The sequence below is a fragment of the Lytechinus pictus genome, chromosome 14 (genome assembly GCF_037042905.1).
Source record: "Lytechinus pictus isolate F3 Inbred chromosome 14, Lp3.0, whole genome shotgun sequence".
In the NCBI taxonomy this organism is placed as follows: Eukaryota; Metazoa; Echinodermata; class Echinoidea; order Temnopleuroida; family Toxopneustidae; genus Lytechinus; species Lytechinus pictus.
Window position 1 is genome coordinate 18,995,527 of NC_087258.1, and position 20,972 is coordinate 19,016,498.

General features: G+C 35.8%; 1 protein-coding gene across 1 annotated transcript; it reads left to right on the top strand.

The window, feature by feature from the left end:
- Positions 1 to 10,166: 10,166 nt before the first annotated feature.
- LOC129276154 (sperm-associated antigen 7 homolog) lies at positions 10,167 to 20,092 on the top strand. Its single transcript, XM_064109301.1, has 6 exons — positions 10,167 to 10,323; positions 12,101 to 12,257; positions 13,135 to 13,219; positions 14,368 to 14,457; positions 15,170 to 15,329; positions 16,519 to 20,092. The coding sequence occupies exons 1-6, from the start codon at positions 10,245 to 10,247 to the stop codon at positions 16,737 to 16,739; spliced, it is 792 nt and encodes a 263-aa protein (XP_063965371.1). The 5' UTR covers positions 10,167 to 10,244; the 3' UTR covers positions 16,740 to 20,092.
- The last annotated feature ends 880 nt before the right edge of the window (positions 20,093 to 20,972 follow it).

The window sequence follows — 20,972 nt, forward strand, 5'->3', positions numbered from 1 at the left end:
AATTCTGATAGGTGTGGCAAAATGGAGAAATATAAAAAATATGACCTACATTTTGTATTGAAACCCCACCACCCCTCCCCCCCCCCTTTTTTTTTTTTTTTGCTTGATAAATTTCTTGGGACTTTTTTTTCGCTTGTCAAATTTACACTAGCACTCCCAGTAAAATAAATCGTTATCAGGGCCCTGTGAGAGAGATATAGGGCCTAACCTATATCTAATATAAGCAGAGTCGTCGATCGGGGGGGGGGGGTAAGGGGACCATCGCCCCGGCCCTCCAATTAGGACAAACATATAAATTCACCCCCCCCCCCAATAAATTTGACAAATTTCAAAATGAACAATATGCAAATATGCTTTTTGAAAGTTTGGGGAAAAAACACCATAAAACCGCGTTAAATTTGGCAAAATTAAACATGCTAGTATATACACATGCACTTGTCCAATTTTCGGCGCCATTTATTAAAAACGAAATTATAGATATTGGCATTTTCCACTTTTTCATGCAAGTATGAAAAGTAAAATTGCGCCCAGGCCTGATGGCGCAGCCCGTTTTCTTTTATAACTAATAATGGTTACCAGCAGAGGCGTGTCTCAAAACTTATAATGACAGAAATGAAACGTATCAGTGAAAACTATATATTAGTGGGAAATCCAACAAAAGAGTAACAAAAAATTCAACCCTGCTGTGCATGTATTCATGATTCCACTTTTGGTGTTATTATACATAATTCCATAAAGAGCTGTATGAATTCCATAGAAATTGAATTCTTTTACAGATTCATTTATCTCCATAATGCCTCAGTACGGCAGAAATGTTTCTATCACATTCTTTTTTGCCCCTTATTACGAAGCCGACAAGAGTGACGAATAACTCAGCCACTATAATAGACAACATTTTCAGTAATACAATTCGACAAAATCATAAAGCTGGTATTATTCTTAGTGACATCTCTGATCACTTTCCAATTTTTGCCAAATTATCTACGAATAAAAGTGTCAATAAAGAAACATTTAATCCTACATTCCGAAAGATAACTGACGACAACATAACCAATTTGATTAATAATTTAAACATAACAGACTGGTCTACTGTATATGACTCCTCGGACGCTGACGACGCATACAACTGTTTTATTACCATACTTACCTCTTCTCTAGATACCCATGTTCCCCTTACAACCAACAGAAGATCAAATTATAAAAAGATCCCTATCCACCCTTGGATTACTAAATCACTCTTAAGATCCATCAACCGCAAGAACAACTTATATTATAAATACATAACTAAACCAAGTGATACATCTCGCTACAAGTACACTTCATATAAAAACATTCTTACATCTTTACTTCGTATTGCGAAAAAAGAATATTACACTTCTCAACTCGATTTATACAAAAATGATATGAAGAACACATGGAAAATCATCAATGGTGCATTAAACAATAAGAAGAAGAGTTCTACAATTACAAAAATAAAATCAAACAATACCATCACTGATGACAATAACATAATAGCAGAAGAGTTTAATTCATATTTTTCACAAGTTGGCAACAATTTAGCAAGCAAAATCCCTCAAACGAATAAATCTTACAACAATTTTCTTGACAACCCAAACCCAAACTCCTTTTTTTTTTATCCCACAAGTTCAAGAGAAATCATAAATATTGTTAACAGTCTGCAGTCCAAAAAGTGCCCGGGGTTTGACGGTATTTCCAACCTCCTACTTAAGAAAATTATTTTGGCTATCGTCGATCCTTTGGTGCATATAATAAATAACATTTTAACAAAAAATAAGAATAGAGATGTTGATTATAGTATTGAAAATAATGGAGAAGTGACCGATAATCAGCAAGAAATTGTAAGTGTATTTAATGATTTTTTTAGTAGTATTGATTCTAAAATACATGAGAGTACTAGAAATCTATCTCAAGAAAATAACTTTAAAAGGTTTATGAAACACAGTATTTGTCATTCTATGTACTTTACGCCAGTAACAGAAAGAAATATATATGATGTCATTTTGAAATTGGATGCGAATAAAAGCGCGGGTTACGATGATATTAGTCCTAAGGTAGTTAAATATTCAATTCATGCAATAGTTTCCCCTTTATGTAAAATCATTAATATGTCTCTTGAAAATGGTGTGTTTCCGAACTCTTTAAAACTTGCTAAAGTAACTCCTATCTTTAAGAATGGTAATAAAACACTAGTAACTAACTACCGACCCATATCGATTTTATCAGTTTTCAGCAAGGTTTTTGAAAAAATAGTATATGACAAATTGATAGCATTTATTTCAAAACACAACATATTATATAACAAGCAATTCGGTTTCAGAAAGGGATACAACACTACTCATGCATTAATTGATTTAACTGAAAAAATAGCTAAGGAATATGAAAACAAAGCAATAACGATTGGTGTATTTTTAGACTTATCTAAAGCATTCGATTGTATAGACCATAATATTTTAATTGATAAGCTATCATCATACGGGTTTAGAGGGACAGTATTGAAGTGGTTAATCAGTTACTTAAGAAATCGAAAACAATGTGTATGCATCAACAAAATTCATTCAGACTTTCAGGACATTAGAGTAGGGGTACCCCAGGGGTCTAACCTAGGCCCTCTTCTTTTTATATTGTACATCAATGACCTGCAACATGTAAGTAATATTTTAACTACTACCTTATTTGCAGACGATACAAGTTTATTTTTATCTGGTAAGGATCCCATTCAATTAAATAATATTTTAAATTCTGAAATGGAAAAAGTTCACATGTGGTTCCAAGCCAACAGACTACAAATTAACACTAAGAAGACATCTTTTATGATTTTTAAGCCTAAAAATAAGAAAATTGAAGAAAACTCAATAAAATTATATATAAATGATTTTGAAATTCAGAAAGTGCAATATACGAAATTCCTAGGTGTCACAATTGACGATAGCATGAGTTGGAAACAACATGTAAATAATATTTCTATGAAGATTTCTCAAACCATTGGTGTACTTAATAGAATCAAAGGTGACTTACCATTGCATATTCGTGTTCAATTATACAATACAATGATACTCACGCATCTCAGCTATTGCAATATCGTATGGGGGGACTGTGCAAATTATTTAAAGCTACAATTATTTCGCTTACAAAAACGGGCAATAAGAATAATAACAAATTCCCCATATTTAGCTCACTCTCATCAATTATTCCGTAAATTAAAGATTCTAAAAATTTATGATATACATACCCTTCACACTGCAATTTTTATGTTTTCATACTACAAGAATCAGTTGCCTGACACATTTAACAGTTATTTTAAAACAAATCGCAGTGTAAACAAATATAATACGAGAAATTCTGATAATTTATACATTCCTTTTTACCGCTTTTCTTTCTCAAGAACAGTCATAAGTTATAGTGGACCACTCATATGGAACAGTTTGCCCCCTGAAATAAAAGAAAGTCCTTCGCTAAATTCATTTAAAGTAAAATTTAAGTCTTACCTTCTAAATATGTATACTTCACCATGTTCTCAGTGAATAAGCTTGCTTGCTTTTATGTGTATGTTTTTTAAACATATTTTTTTGTAATGTAGTTGTTATTTTTTTTTTCTTCAAATTTTTCATTAGTTTGTTGATTTCGTTTATTTTGAAATGTGTGTTTCTTGCAATCTAATCAATTGATTGCAGGATGGTCTTTTTTCGGGAATGAATGTTAATCAGGGACTAGCCTAGATAGGTCTATTTGGCTTTTGCTATTCCCCCACATCGCATTCATTACCCTATGTATTTTGTTATTTTTGTTAATTTGTCATTTTACAATATTCATTACTCCTTTACTCCTTTACTATGGAATCATTTTGATTGATCTCGATATATTGTATCTTGTATGTTTTTTACAGATGTGAAATAAATAAATGAATTTGAATTTGAATTTGAATATATTTAATATTTCTTTGAACACAGGAAGGGTACCCAGTCTTATGAAAATCGCAAAAGTAGTCCCTCTTTTTAAAAAAGGAGATAATCAGCTCGTCTCCAACTACCGTCCCATATCATTGCTCACCTCGTTATCAAAAATTCTTGAAAAACTTGTCCATACACGAACTAGTACGTTCTTTAAAAATTACAATATCTTTTCGGACTTTCAATTTGGTTTTCGCGAAAATCACAGCACCTCGCATGCAATTTTATCTTTCATTAACAAAATCACTACTTCCACTGACAAAGGTTGTCACACTGTCGGTATTTTCCTGGACTTCTCCAAGGCCTTCGACACCATTAACCACGAAATTCTTTTGTATAAACTATCTCATTACGGTATTAGGGGGAAGGCCTTGGAGTGGTTCAAGAGCTACCTTACAGATAGGACTCAGTTTGTATCAATAAACAATCACAATTCATCCAACCTTCCAATTACATGCGGGGTACCACAGGGTAGCTTACTCGGCCCTCTTCTTTTTATCACTTACATTAATGACATCCACAAAACTTCAAATTTACTTTCATTCATACTCTTTGCTGATGATTCCAACATTTTCTTTTCTCATGATAACATAAACCAACTTATTAGGATTGTTAACTCTGAACTCATGCATGTGACTGAATGGATCAAGGCAAATAAACTCTCACTTAACTTACAAAAGACCAATTACATGCTATTTAGTAATAGAATAAATAGTTTGCCCGACAATCTCATTTTTGATAACACTGTCCTTGAAAATGTTTCTGAAACAAAATTCTTGGGTGTACTTATTGATAATAAATTATCATGGAAACCACACATCGACAATATATGCAAAACAATTTCAAGAAATATTGGAATTATCAACAAGCTCAAATTTTTTCTTCCATCTCGTACACTACTTACACTATATCACACCTTAATATTACCATACATTAATTACGGTATTTTGGCATGGGGTTGTGCAATCCAAACACAATTACATAGGATACTTTTGTTACAGAAAAAAGCACTTAGGATAATATTTCATACACATTTCAGATGTCACACAGATAAATTATTTTTTGAAAATAAAATCCTTAAAGTTAATGATATATATTTGTTCCAACTCGGCCAATTTATGTACAAACTAAATAAAGATGATCTCCCCGCAATTTTTTCAATTATGTTCTGCAAAAACTCCTCTGTACACGATTATCCTACAAGACAACGAAACTCCTATCACCTACCTCCAACCCGAACTTTACTTGCAAAAAATTCTTTTGTCTTTTCTGGTCCCGTATATTGGAATTCCTTGCCCAACGCCTTTAAGGAATCCCCAAGCATCACAGTTTTTAAACATAACCTTAAAAAGATGCTTATTAGCCAATACTTTACACAAACAAGTCAATCTACCATATAACCAAAACTATATACAACAAAAACTTTTTTTTTAAACCTCCCAGGATACAACTTGCCTGCCGACCTTTTCCCGCACCTGCCATGCTCCTCTTTGCACCTCCAATTTTACCTGCACCCCCCCCCCCCCTCTCTCCCTACATTTGCTTCTCAGTTCCTCCCTCATTATCACAATTATTGTAACCATACTGTTATTATTTTTTTATTATTATTATTACTATTATCACTTATTCTAATTTGTGTTACTCTTTCGTTGTTACCTTTGATATTTTGTATAGCCTCCTTTTCCCTCCTTTTAAACTGTCTCCCGTCTCTCCTTTATATTATAATTTTGTAATATACGTACTGAAACTAAGTTACGGGGGCTTGCCTCTCATACAAGCTTTGCTTTTCTTGGCAAGCCCCTCCGTTCTGTTTTATATAGTCATTATAGTCAAAGTTACTTTAGTTCGCATTAGTTCTCATTGTTTATACCTTACTCCGATTGATGTTGTACTTCAAATTTGACTATGTATTGTTTGATTTTGTTGTGCTTTGTGAACGGAAAATGAATAAATCTAAATCTAAATCTAAATCTAAATCTTTTTCATTTTCAGGTTTCGATGGACCTGAATATCAAAATTCATTAGATCAATTTTGAAAAATGACCTTATCCTAATATCTCTTGAAAAATATTTTCCCCGAATAATTACTCTGATTGATTGATGAAAATACTGTCAAGACATATTTTCTTGAAGAATTGATTCTAATCAACCCCAAAGGATCTACATCAGGGACCCGTCTTACAAAGAGTTACGATTGATCCGATCAATCGTAACTCTATGATTTTTCATCAGTGTCATAATTTTTTCTCCAGGATATTTGCACAATGTCTTTTGTAAACAAGAAGAAGCACAGTGAATTTTCAAGAAAACGATGAATGCCTGAAATTACAAAATATTTTGAACAAACATGCATAATAGATGTTGACGCTGCCGGCCGTCCATATAGTTGTGATTGATCGGATTAATCGCAACTCTTTGTAAGACGGGGCCCAGGTTCACACAAGTCTTGCTTTCCAGCGCATATATACCTCCACTTATTGCAGGGGCGGCGGAGCGAAGTTGAAATTGGGGGGGGGGGGGCACAGGGAAAAAAGAGCACCTTCAGAGTCTTTCGGAAACTTTAAATAAAGTGACGTAATGAGCCAAAAATTTTGAGAGGGCTTGATATGTCGTATCACATAAAATTGAAAATGCGGGAGAGCGAAGCGAGCGAGCAAAATTTTTGAGATTTTTATAACGAAAATCCAATTTTGTGAAAGAATTTGACATAATATTCTAAAAATTATAATATCATATTTCATGTATTTCACCCCTCTCTCTTTCCTTTTCTCTTTTTGTTTGTCTTGGTCGTAAAAATTGCGGGCAAGATCCCAAGTCCCCCATCTGTACGCCACTGCTTATCTACCCCACTCACATAACTCATGAAACTTAAAGGCAAGTAGGATTATTCCAACAAGTTTATTTCCTTCATAAGAAGTGATATAATAACAATTAGAATATTGTTTTCTTGTTTCAAATGGGCACTCGTTAACACAAAAACGAGTACTTTTCATGTAAAATTAGGGGCACAGAACACGTTCGTAAGGGGTATTTTTCTTGGGTAAAAAGGGGCATTGATACGAGAAAAGGCACTTCCTACCTCCATGATAATATTAGGTACAGGGGCACTTGCTAACTGCATAAAACGGGTCCTTCTCAGGTTTGAAAGGGGCACAGAACACGTTTGTGAGGGGCACTTTTCTTGGGTAAAAAAGGGCACTGATTCGAGAAAGGGCACTTAAAAGAAGGCAAGGGGGCACTTGGTCACACATAAAACTGGTCCTTCTCAGGTGAAAAGGGACACAGAACACGTTTATTAGGGGCATTTTTGGGTAAAACTTTGCACTGATACTAGAAATGGCACTTAATTGCTAACACATAAAACGGGTCCTCCTCAGGTAAATGGGGCACAGTACACGTTCGAAAGGGGGTATTTTTCTTGCGTAAAAGAGGGCACTTTTTCAGTGCATCAAAAAGTGGTGGCACTGTGCCCCCAGGATCGCCGCCCCTGACTTATTGTCATTTTCATCTTTAATCCATTATTCTTGTATTGTCTGATTTACAATGTTAAATTTTGATAATTCATAGATTTTTATTTTATAGATTTTGACATAACATTTTTGGAAAATAATAGGCCTATATTTTTCCTTTATCCCTTTCTTTTTCTCTTTTTTTTTCTTGGTCGTAATGTCCGATGTCCTAACAGTCATTTCTAAGCTTTATTCTTACAAAACAACATAAAAAGTGTAATAATCTCATAAGCCCTATTTAAATAGTGCGAACGCGAAGCGCGAGCTGATTTTTTTTTTATTTCTTGTATTTTATCCTGAAATTTGAATATTTTGGGCAATGTTTGTGAACGTGAACAAGATGCGTATATAATTAGATAATTACTGCGAGCGCGAGCAGAAATTTTTAATATGGGTTCTGGCTTGATCGAAAAGGCACCTGTTAAGATAATTTTGCAGTTAGCCATTAAGACGATACATATTTTAACTATTAAATAATGCGAATGCGAAACGCGAGCTGAATTTTTTTTTGACATTCCGACCTTAAAAATTGACATCCTAAGCACTTTTTGTAATCATTAGCGGTATAGGTATGAAACCAAACAATTGATGCGAGCGCGAGCGGAAAAAATTAAAATTTCAGACCTAAAAATGAGACACTCTAATCATGTTTTGTAAATCATAAAAGAGGATGGGTAATTTGGTATCTTCCTACATTAATGATGCGAGCGCAAAGCGCGAGCAGAAAATTTGTGATATTCTGATCTGAAACTGGATAATTTAGCACGTTTTGAATAAAGATGAAGCTGCGTATCTCAATAAACATTTTGTGCGCGTATTTTAGAGTTAGACAGAATCTGGGCATTCTGAATACAATTCATTTTTTATCACGGAAATCAATAATGCGAGCGCGAAGCGCGAGCGGAAAAATATTTGATATTCCGATATGAAAAGGGTGAATTTAAGCACTATCTAGAGCACTGTGTAGGAAAATTGTGAAGTGGATGTCAATGCGAGCGCAAATCGCGACACGAAATTTTTGATAAACTGTCATAAAAGGGGGATTTTAAGTAGTTTGTTATAGAATTTGTCAAATCAAATAATGCGAGCGCACTTCATTATATTCACACCATAAAACGGACATTAAAAAGAGCACATCAATTTGTAAAGCAAACAAAATAATGAAAGCTCGATGTCTGAACTGAACTATGCTTTGCATATTGACTTCAAAACTTGATATTAAGTTAAGCTACATATCAGCCTATTGAGCAAAATATGTATCTCATCGAACAGGCTATGCGAGCGCGAAGCGCGAGCGAAAATTTAATATAATGACATGCCTATTTTTAATCATTTTCCAAGTCTTCCCCTGCCATTTTATTCACTCGTCTCCCTCCTCTCTATTTTCCTCTTTTCTTTCCCCTTTTTTTTCTTTCCCCCTTTTTAATTTTTTTGCTCCGCCAATAAGGGGGGGGGGGCGGGCCCCTCCCCCCTGGATCCGCCTATGTTATTAAGTTAATTTTTTCTTGTCCCTTTACTTTGTTTTCCAATTTAGTTTTGACTAATTCCATTCTACCATCGTTTCCTGCTATTGTTTAACACTTTTTCATATTTTAATTTATTTCCCATCATGCTATTGCATTACATAGGCCTATTTCGGAATGATTTGTTCTTTCTCAAATGTTCTTCTTAATTTCGTTCCTTTTCCCACTTTCCTTCCTTTTCCATAAAAAAAATCTTCGTTTTCTTTTTACTTTTCCCTTTCCTCCTTTCCTTTTCCCCTTTCCTTCCCCTTTCTTTCTCCCCCCCCCCTTTCTCCTTTTCCCGTTTTTTTATTTTCCCGGTGAAATCCGCCAGGGGGCAGCTTGCCCCCCTGCCCCCCGCCTGTTACGCCACTGTGTTTTAGTCGTGTATATTTTTTATGTGAAGGTATATTTAAACTCTTTTATAAGCTAGTGCCAATTACATAGTCCTATGAACGACTTTTAGTGCAGATTTTCACTATAATGAAGGTGCCTTCTGCCCCGAGAAATTTGACAAGCAAAAAAAAGGGGGGTTCCTACAAAATGTCGTTTATTTTCATTATATTTCTGCCATTTGCTACCAGATTTCCAGGGGGTGCTGCCTATGCATGGAATACACATGCAGCACGTACCCCAATGAAAATTCCTGCTTTCCAGGACCATTGACAATTACGAACTTTCTCCTTTTACCTTTCCCCCCAAAACAGACACGGCTCCGGGAATTTTCTGAAGGTGTGAATTTTGTTCCGTATTTTGACAAGCCAAAAATGGTCATCACTAAAAGTAAAGGCGCCCGTAAAGGCGTTTGGTTTTCAGAAATAATTGACAAGCAAAAAAAAAAAAAGGGGGGGGGAGTCACCGTTAAAAACAGAAAGGCGTTTGTCCTCCAGAAAAAAAATAGACAAGTATATAAAAAAATCATCACTCAAAAAAAGAAGCACAGTGGTCTTCGGAGAGATAATCAAGTAACAAAAAAAAATCATTAAAAAATGAAGGGCGTTTTATTTTAGCCCCCCCCCCCCCACAAAAAAATGACTAGCCCCCCATAAATAAGAAGAAAAAATTCATCTCGCATTTTTGTACGGGGTACTTGTGCCCGCCCCTTCTATCCTCTGGAACCGTGCAAAAAATAAATTAAAAATCTGCCCCCCCCCCACAAAGCTCTTTCTAGCTCCTAAAAATAGACTGCTATCTTCAGTATACCCAGCTGAAACTGAAAGATCGCGAATTCATTCACGTCAGTCGAAGAAACAACCTACAAAATAATGGATTTACTGGGAAGTATTCTGAATTCCATGGAGAAACCTCCTTCAGTAGGAGAGAAAGAAAAGAAGTTAGCTCAAGGTGAGAGTAATTTATTTGTAGTTTTCCTCCCTGACGTACGTGAATTGTTTACAACTTGGACTCTGTCTTGGACTTGGAGCCCCATGAAGCAGGAATCTACCGCAATTCCAGTCATTTCCGACCCAGTGCCTCCGGCTGTTGAGAGATAACGAGTCCGATGCTCAGGCTTAGCGCTCAGTCAGTGCCTGCTTCTGTCCGATATTTGGACGGCGCGGGCACGGACATGGTGATGGCCGGGATTTTCTAATTGATTGTCAGTCTCTGTCCCTGACTTCCTGAATTTATTATTAGACATCTGCCGACATCAGTGTTCAAGCTAAAACTCATGACAGATATCAATAAATTTATAAAAATTATAAAAAAAATTAAAATGAAAAAAACAATGCCCATCCACCATTTTATTAATATTATCCACCTGACCCAGTGGGTGATTTAGTTCGGTGTTGATGTTGGTGTTGAGAGCGTAAAAAGGCTACTGAACCGAGCTCCAGAGGAATGATACCGATTGCGTTATCGATAGCACATCCACATGACGTCACGCCTTTGCGCTGCGCAACTAAATCATCTCAACTTCACGTGAGAAGTCTCGATGACGAAAATGAAATCAGAGAGAAATGCATTAAATTCTCATCGTACAGAATACCAATGCTTTAATTACTTCAAGAATTCGAAAGGGAGAACATTATTCTTCATCAAAATATATAAAGCTCAAATGATTTGTATAGTCACGTATTGTATTACCGGACACTATTATGATTCCGGACGCGCATATTACTGCGTTCTAAAACAAATTCGTACCGTAAAACTTCCGCAATTCAATTTTACAGAGCAATACATAGAACAAGATTGCAAACACAAGGCGAAAAATCCAGTTTTTACCTAGGCCCTAATTATCTCTAAAAATGACAGAAAATGCTTAAAATATCATATAACATAGTTTTGTATTAACAATTGATATATTTTCTAACGGAAATATGGGCCTGATTTGCCGAATTTCAATCTCGTCCACTCCTTCGATCGAATGATGAGGTGTGGTGTATTGTGGGTGATCGTCGATGGCTAGTTCTCAAGGTACCCGTGCGCGAGGTTTACCGTGAGTAGAGCCGTCGATCGGCAGCACATCGATTAACTTGATGAGCGTCACGATACGAACGCGAGCATATTATTATTGGAAAGTGCCATGGAACATGCAGCTAACAAGACAAAATAAAATAAGTTATCAAACACGAATTTATTACCAACATCTGCTCAGATTCGATATAAAAAAAGCAAATAATACTTAGAATTTACTCATGATATGATATAAGAAGAAAAAAATCACACAAATTTGCTCTTACATCATTATAATCAAGGATATATTTACCCGTCCGGCGCGCGTCTGGAATCATGATGTAATTTGTCGCGCACGAAAATAATTGTTTTTCGTGGAGGGGTATGCGGCAAGTGCGATGCAAAGAAAATGGTTGGTAAATATAAAATAATTTTATCATATTCATAATTTTCATAATATTTGGAATAGCAAGTGTGAATTTTTCTTGATTGTATTTCCTCTAGTTGTCATTTTTAAAGCACTGAAATATAGGTGTCCGGCAATAGGATACACTGCCATACTCATGGCTTGTAAAAGCTAATTTTACGGGGATGTTTCATCGTGTTCACCAAACTTGAAATCATGATTCATGATTGTTGCATCATGTAAGAATACATTTGGAAAATTAATTATGGAGTTGATTGTATTGTTGTAGTCCTACCCTATTCTATTCCTGTCTTGATTTAGAGAGGAAAAAGCAGATGGAGAAGATGAAGCAAGAGGACAGGAAGCGGAAGAACGAATTCAGAGCAAAAGTGGAGAAAGAAGTGGACGCGTTTCTGAATGACAGCACGAGGACCAGGCTCAAGTATCCACCCATGGATAAGGTCTATCGCAGCATAATGTAAGCATATTAGAAACAATGCAATAATGATTGATTTACTTTGACTGTGTTCATGTTAATAAGAATTTATTGTAAGATTAATAAAGATTTCTTCTATAATATGTTATCCTATATGTTCCAAATTGTATGTCTGGACAATCTTGACAAATTTTATTTCTTCTGTTCATTGGGTGATTTCAAGTTCAGTGTTGCCCTTTTGGTGTTGGTGTTAGGTCAATTTTTACATGAGTATAACACCAAACATAGAATGAAGATGCTCCTGAAAAGTCACTCACTGATTGTTGAGATGTGAATAATGTGATCTGGATCAGTTTTAAAAACTCTGAATAAGTTTTGGAGCTAGGGGAAGCAATCCAATTTCACTAACACCAACACCAACGCCAACACCGGACTTGAAAATGAAATCACCCATTGGGTTTGTGAATTATTATGTAAATGTTTGTATTTTGATTATAAATGTACACTGTTCCTTTATTAGATATTGAAAAACAGTGATACAAAATCAAATTGTTATCAAATTGCCACACAAGGACCCAGTATCTTGAAAGCATGATCAGTAAATTTCAGAAAAATATTTTATGTCAACTTATTCTTCAAAAGGATGCCTACAATCTTTTAATTGTGACAGTCTTCTTTAACAGGGCCCCTTACAGGAATAATGCATTTTCAGTATGGTAACTTGATTGCATTTGAAAAATGCATTTGAAAATTAGTATGAAATGCCAACATGATCTAAATTGTTAATTCTTAATGTGAACAGTACATGTAGATATGCAGTACCTTGGCAAATTAAATAAATGTATGATCAACATTTTTGCTCAAGATATGTAACCTTCTGGAATCATTGCATCATCCATTTTTTTTTCTTGTCTTGTAGACATGATGTTGCTGAAGTAGCTGGTATGACTTCCTTCTCTTTCGGTGAGGCTGAGGTAGATCGCTATATCATGTTGTTCAAAAAGGTATGTAATACAGTTTTTTTTTTCGGAATATGTAATGATAATGATATAAAGCATGAGAAATCATCAACAAACATATTTTTTCAACTGCACTATTTATTTACATGGATAGATAGGAGTGCTTCATTTCTTACATTCCGAACTTATTACTTTTGAATATAGGAAAAATATAATTTTATGATAATTAAAATGAAAAAGAAAGAAGATACGATGAAACTCCAGTGTTTGTAGCAAATATCTTTAAAGGGAAGTCCTCCCAAACCTTTCATTAGTTTTGATAAAAGGAAAATGTGTAAATCATACAAATATGGGGGATGTGAGAGTTCAGCCTTTTAGCTGATTTCATTTATTTTTTAATTCTGATTTTCAGCTTTCATTTCAGCGTATGTTAGCGTTCCCCTGTACAATAATTATGGGAGACCTTTCATGCTCAGTTTTTAAAGCTCTTTTTTTATTTATGAATACTCACACTCCCGGGTCCCATTTCATAAAACTTGTTATGATAACAAATTTACAATAACAGTTATATGCTACTGAAATCCTTTAATCTGATTGGCTGATAGTGAATTTGTTATAGAAATCATGTATTTGTTATTATGATAAGTCTTTATGAAACGGAACCCTGATTTATTATTAATGAAGGTTCAGTGAACATCAAATTGAAGGATACCAGTAGTAGTGTTCTGTTCTTTAATGTTTTATTCCTGTTTTTATTGAAACCAACTTGACATCATGGTAGACTTCCCCTATTGAAAAAGGGATGATAATGTAAATACATACATGTCTAAATTCATAACCATTCTCCTGCATAATGGAACATGGTCTTCCAAGAAGCCATTATAGTTTGTAATTCCCAGGGTTCAAATTAAGAATTCAAAGGGGTAAGGCCATCTTTTAATAGGGCTCTTAAAGGAAAGCAAAGGCGGTGCTCACTTAGGGGGCATGCAAGGCCATTAAAAGAGGCATCAGTAGTAAAATAGACTTTTCAATGGGACACATGCACTGGATTACCGCAGGACACCAAGACCACAGGCAAAAATACTTGGAAGGGCATCAAGGCCATTTGTGAGGGCATCAGAGGCCATGGCCTGGGTGGCCATGGGTTAATTTGAGCACTGAATTCCTTTGATGCAAATACTTCCTTACTTCAGGAAATCCCACCTACTGATGAGGAACTTGATGCATACAGAAGAGGAGAAAAATGGGACCCGGAGGAGGCCAGGTTCCTAGCAAAGAAAGTGGTAGGTTTTTTTTAAATTTCATTGGAACTTTATGTTCCTTTATTGTAGATTATTTTCACTCATAAAAATGTTTACATTGAAAATTTTGGAAAATGATTACTTTGGAGAAATGTTGGATAATGAAATTAATGGTGGTCTTAAATTTTGATTTAGAGTGATGATAATGAGGAGAAAGTGTCAAGTTGGTGATGACGATGATGATGTTGATGGTGTTGTTGGTGGTGACGATAATGGTTGTGGATGATGTTGATTATGGTGACGGTAATTGTGATCATGATGTTGATGGCGGTGATGATGATGACAATTACGATGATAATTATGATAATGATGACGATGATGATGGTGACGATGATGATGGTGACGATGATGATGATGGTGATGATGATGACAATTATGATGACGATAATTATGATGGGGATGATGGTGATGATGATGATAATGACAATTACAATGATGATGGTGATGATGATGATGATGCGGAATGATTGCAAAGTTGATTGGATCATTGAGGAGGAGGAGAAGGATAATATTGGTCATGATGATAATGATCATCATGAATGATGACCATGAACATAGTATTGTATTTAGTCAAAGTGATGATACTGCTCATGATTACGGTGGTGGGCACTGTAAATATCAAATTATGCAATGAAATTTCATTTGTTTATCCCATCTTGTGTAACCCCCTCCCATCTTGTGTAACCCTCCCCAGGCAGAGGAAGCGGAGAAGGCAAGGCTATTGGAAGAAGCGAGAGTACCAGCCAAGGTCGTACCCAATTCAGATTACAAGGCCAAGTACAAAGATCTCATAGGCGAGGAGAGTGCCAAAGATGCCGCTCGCCATCTCACGCCGAACAAGCAGTTTGGTTTCGGTGAGTCGTCTTCCTCAATATTTTGATGCATTGAGCAGAGCTCGAATTAACCCAAGGCCATGGCCTCCGATGCTTTCAGAATGGTCTTGATGACCTGTGGTACTCCAGTGCACGTGTCCCATTGAAAAAAGTACATTTTGCTACTGATGCCTTTTCTTTAATGGCCTTGGATACCCATAAAGTGAGCTCCGGCTTTCGCTTTTGTTAAGAGCCCTATTTGAAAATTGCCTTGCCCTTTTGAATTCTCAATTTGAGCCCAGACAGGTTTGTATCAACTCCGCCTACGAGTTGGTTGGTCTACTTATTAAAACGAAATGCTTGACTTGCAATGCTGCAAAGTGATAGCGGAGCTCATTGCTTACCGATGTCATAGGTTCAGACAGAATTATTGTAGTTTGCCTACTGTATGCAGACTTTGTGTGTTTGTGTGTATATCAAAGAAAAAGGCAAAAACCAAACCAGCTTATCCAATTTGAGTTGTCATAGAGTTGGCAAAATGTGCGCAAAAGTCAGCAAAACAAATGTACAGTTAAGTTCTTGCTATATACATGTATCATGTATGTGGAAGAGCCGTGGTGTAGTGGTTCTGACTCTCGCCTTGTAAACAAGAGGGTCGTGTGTTTGAATCCCACCGCGGTTTAGCGTCCTTTGGCAAGGCGTTAATCCACACTTTGCCGCTCTCGACCCAGGTGCTAAATGGGTACCCGGTAGGATGCGAAAGATATTGTATGTTTGAATTTGCCAGCGCCATTATGAGGCTGGGATGAATGCAAGGAATGCTCCCCAGGGAGTGGAAATTGTGCACTTTTCGTGCGGGATTGAAATGAATCCAATGACCGGGGTAATAATATACTGTAACACGCTTTGAGCCATTCTGGGAAAAGCGCTATATAAAAATTGGCTATTATTATTATTATCAAAATTGAATATGAAAGCTATCTGCTCTTGGGTTTGGAAAGATTTCCTGAGCTTTAAATCAACCATTAATATAGGGAAAATCACAGTGTGGAGCCTCTGTCATGCATATAATGCAATTTTTCATTAGACCTATACCACATTTATTCTCTGTTTGCAGTTCCAAGTGGTAGTGAACGAGATAAACTTCCAGTTCGTTACATGCGATATCATGCACATGTATGTATAAGGTAATTTTTCATGAGACACTGTATCATTTATTCTCTCTCTGTAGTTCCGAGTGATAATAAACGGGATAAGCGTTCTGTAGAGGAGACGTTGGACGCGATACGAGCGAAGAAACAGAAGAAATCCGAGAGCGGGATCCACCAAGTCCCAGGGCAGACCGATGCCGAGACCAGCAGTACATCAAAACAAGAAGACACCCACCAAGTGGAAAGTTCTAGCCCGAGAGAAGGAGAAACAAGCAGTACGTCCAACGCTGAAGATCCTTGATGATTGGTGCCAAAGGCCCGTATTCTGAAGTCAGGTTTAGCTTAAATTCAGATTTAAACTTGTGGTTTAAAGGACAAGTCCACCCCAACAAAAAGTTGATTTGAATAAAAAAGAAAAATCCAACAAGCATAACACTGAAAATTTCATCAAAATCGGATGTAAAATAAGAAAGTTTTAAAGTTTTGCATAATTTCACAAAACAGTTATATGCTCATCCTGGTAAGGATGCAAATGAGGAGACTGATGACGTCATCCACTCACCATTTCTTTTGTATTTTATTACATGAAATAGGGAATATTCTATTTTTCGCCTCATTGTCAAGTGAAACAACGATTAATTCCTCCCTGAACATGTGGAATGAGTATTGATTAATAGTATATGATTCAGTCAAGTTGGTCCTTATTGTCAAATATATAAAAAATGAAATATTGTACAATTCAAACAATAAAAAAACAAAATAAATAGTGAGGGACATCATCGACTGTCTCATTTGAGTTGTACATATCACTGTTTTGTGAAAAATAAGCAAAACTTTAAGAATGTCATTACTTTCTAATTTTACATCCGATTTTGATGAAATTTTCAGCATTGTGCAAGTTTGATTTTTCCCTATTTATTCAAATCAACATTTTGCTGAGGTGGACTTGACCTTTAAGTATGGATAGCCAATTGCTACATAAATCACTAACAGTACAGACATCATATTTCAGCTCATTTGGCTCTCAAATCATTCTTATTTGTCGAGGAAGTGTGAATAGATGATTGCCTTCACCATCGATGAATCAGGAAAGAGCACAGTAAACATAAACATACAATGTAATGAAAATTTTGACTCTTTTGGCTTCCCATAATTTTAGCACAGAGTTAGACCGTGGTCTAAGTTAAACCTGACTTCAGAATACAGGCCAAAGTGTTTAGATATTTATTGTTTACGATTATGCTCAGAGTAATTTTCCCGGCACAAGGGCAGGGTGCCCTTCAGAATCACTCTGTCGGACAGTGTTGTTGAGTGTTGAGATTTGACACGATTGTTTTCATCAGGATCCGTCGTCTGTCGTTGTTTTGATGAACCAAACTTTTCCCCTGCAATAGGATTTCTTTGCACAAATTTCATCTGCGGCTTAATGCAGAGGGTTTCCATCCCAGCTTTCCTGATCCTTCATTGTTTTTTCTCTGCAGAAATTGATTGATTTATAGTAAGGGAGAAGATGCTGAGTGATGATTATTCCCACTGAAAGCCGCAGCAAAACGAGGCACAGATTTTTTTAAAGACCCCGATTGGAGAGCATCAAGCCTTACTTTATAGGCTTCATATCTCAGTTCGTCCTCTAATGTGCACATTTTCTATGGGAACAAGTTTTGCTCCAAAAAAAAATTGGGGGGGGGGGGAATCGTGATCTGGGGGTTCTGACTCGTCTTTCAAACAGGGTCGTGGGTTTGAATCCCAGCCATGGTGTGTTTTCCTTTTCCTCTTTCTAGGTGAGGTGAATGGGTACGTGGAAGGATTAGTTCCTTTATTGCAATGTGAGTTGTGAGCGAAAGCAGAGATAATAATAGTTGCATTTTCTATTCGCTAGAAAAAGTGCCATATAAATTATTATCATTACCATGATTATCATTGTTGATATAAATATTGTTTTTGCCACACAAAAATTGTCATATTTTTAGGATTAGTAAGTTCCTATCTGTACCTCGCAGTACAATCTTGTCATTTTGTAATCATGTTATCTAGAATTAAACAATCTTATATAAGACGTGTAAGAAATAAGTAATTACTTTGCACAGCTTTTATAGAACACAATGTCTGAATCTCTCTCTGAATATTATACAAATAATACATGTCAGCAAAGGCATTAGAATGAATTTCACCCCCGAGGTACCTTTGGAACAGTTCTAACATGCCCGAGGTGCAGCTGAGGGTAATAGACTTTGACCAAGACTCCAAATGTAAGGAGTTACTTATACTGTACTAATGCCTTTGCAAAAATTATGTGTATTGTTTTGTTTTATAAGATAGCAATGTGATTATGTGAATCATTGTTCTTTGGTAAATCATTCTCATCTCAAATCGTAAATGAATACAGAAAATCATTTGATTGGGTGAACTCAATTCAGGCTGCTGCTTTCAAGTGTGTGGTCAAGCACGAACAGTTTTCGTTTGTTTCGTGTGATAGAGTAGCTGTTAGTGTATCTATCGATATAAACAAACGTCTTGTTCATATTTAGCAACATAATTTTGACAGCTTTTTGAAAATGATGTATCATTTTTTATGCACTGTATAATGTGTGATAAGTGATAAAAAGCATGATAAATTATCCATCAGTTAAAAATTCTAAAGATTACATCTTACCTACTACTCATTTAATTTGCTACATCTTCTGGTCTTGGTAATTTTTTAAAGCTTGACGTTATGAAAACAAATTTACTTTCAGATTGAACTTTCCTGTAAGTGTATCCATGCAGTTTTGGGTTGATCATATATGAGAAAAAGAGTATACATATAGACTTATAACCTATTTGCTTTTAAAATTCATTTTAGAATTTACAAATATATAATGATTGAGTTTAGCTTCCGCTGTTGTTAGTGGAGTGTTAATATCATATCATGTACTTTGATATATAAGTATACATGTACCATTTCGCTCCATGCCCTTTAATTTTTGTCTCGCCTGCATAGCATAGCAAGACTATTGGCGCCGCTTTTCTGACAGCGGCGGTTGAGGTTAAGTTTTTGAAATGTTATCATAACTTAGAAAGTATATGGACCTAGTTCATGAAACTTGGACATAAGGTTATTCAAGTATTACTAAACATCCTACCTGAGGTTTAGATCACATGACCAAGGTCAATGAAGTTTGGCCACGTTGGGGGTATTTGTTGAAATGCCATGGTAACTTTCAAAGTTTATGGATCTAGTTCATGACATGTGGAGGTAAGAGTAGTCAGGTCAGGGTAATGTGGTCACTGATCATCTTGCTCAAGTCTTTGGTCACATGATCAAGGTCGAATGTCATATAGCGTCAATGAATGAAGTATTTCATTATCATATGAATGGTGTTGATTTTTGCCCAGAGCCCCCATGTAATTTTTTCCCTCAAAACATTATATATATTCCTCACTTGTGGCTCTCATTGTAAGGACAGGGATAAATATCAGTTAGTGATATTTGTAGTTTAAGCTTGACACACTTGCTGTTTCACAGACTGAAATGTAATATTTTCTTTTGTATTCTATTTTAATGCCACATTTGAAATAGAGATTAATTATTTGACCTCAAGTTCTCAGTTTCTATGTCATGCAATGGCCTGTGGAGTGCAGAATAAAAATGCTCTTATAAGGCAGAAGAATTTATGTGAATGTATTTGAATTTTTGGTATTGATTACTCGGATGTGAAGTTTGTCAGGAGAGGAAGTGACAAGTATACCGTGTTGGTGCAATAATACTTGTATCTGAAAAAGCGACTAATAAATTTTGAGGGCCTTGTTGCATTATAGTTATTTTGCCTGTCCCGTAACTACGATGGTAACTTATACGCAATGAAATCTAGCAGAATGAAAATAATATGGCAGCCATAACAAAAAGTGCCATCTATCCCAGGGTTCCCAGCTTTTCAAGAAAACAAACTTCCCTGATTTTTCCCTGATGAAGTTCCCTGATAATTTTTTTAACCCATTCCCAGTTTTGCATGTTTTCTTAGTTGTTGCAGTGAATTACATGTATTTTCAGTAAAAAAAACAGTAATGTAAAAATATTTAGTACCACCATAACCAGTCATTCAATGGATGTTGTTTTGATATGCAACAAAATATAACAGTCTGACTGACTAAAGTGCTTTTGACTTTTGGGCTGATCAAAATTCCCTGATTTTTCTCTCAGAGGCATTTTTCCCTTATTTGAGGTATTTTTGATCAAATTCCCTGATTTTTCCCTGACTGGAAAAAAGTAAAATAATTTTCCCTGATTTCCCCGATGGGCTGGGAACCCTGTATCCCCACACCAATTTCACCCTTAAACAAATATTTGGGTTCACCAATTAGTTAGTCCCTGAAAAGGGCTGTTGAGATTGTGGAAGTTGATGAGAAATGGAAATGAAAGGAAAGAGATTGGGTGAGATTTGAAAGAGAAGGTGGAAAATGACAACTTGGTGAGGGTCATTACAAGAACAGTAACTCAGGGGGTGTTTTACAAAGTAAGTCATGCTTAAACCCAAACGCACACATCTAAAACGTA

Excerpts from the sequence above, each read along its gene's own strand:
- LOC129276154 (XM_064109301.1), top strand. The coding sequence starts at position 10,245 with ATGGATTTACTGGGAAGTATTCTGAATTCCATGGAGAAACCTCCTTCA. Across the intron at positions 12,258-13,134 it reads AAGGTCTATCGCAGCATAAT|ACATGATGTTGCTGAAGTAG; the intron begins GTAAGCATATTA and ends CTTGTCTTGTAG. Across the intron at positions 13,220-14,367 it reads ATATCATGTTGTTCAAAAAG|GAAATCCCACCTACTGATGA; the intron begins GTATGTAATACA and ends TCCTTACTTCAG.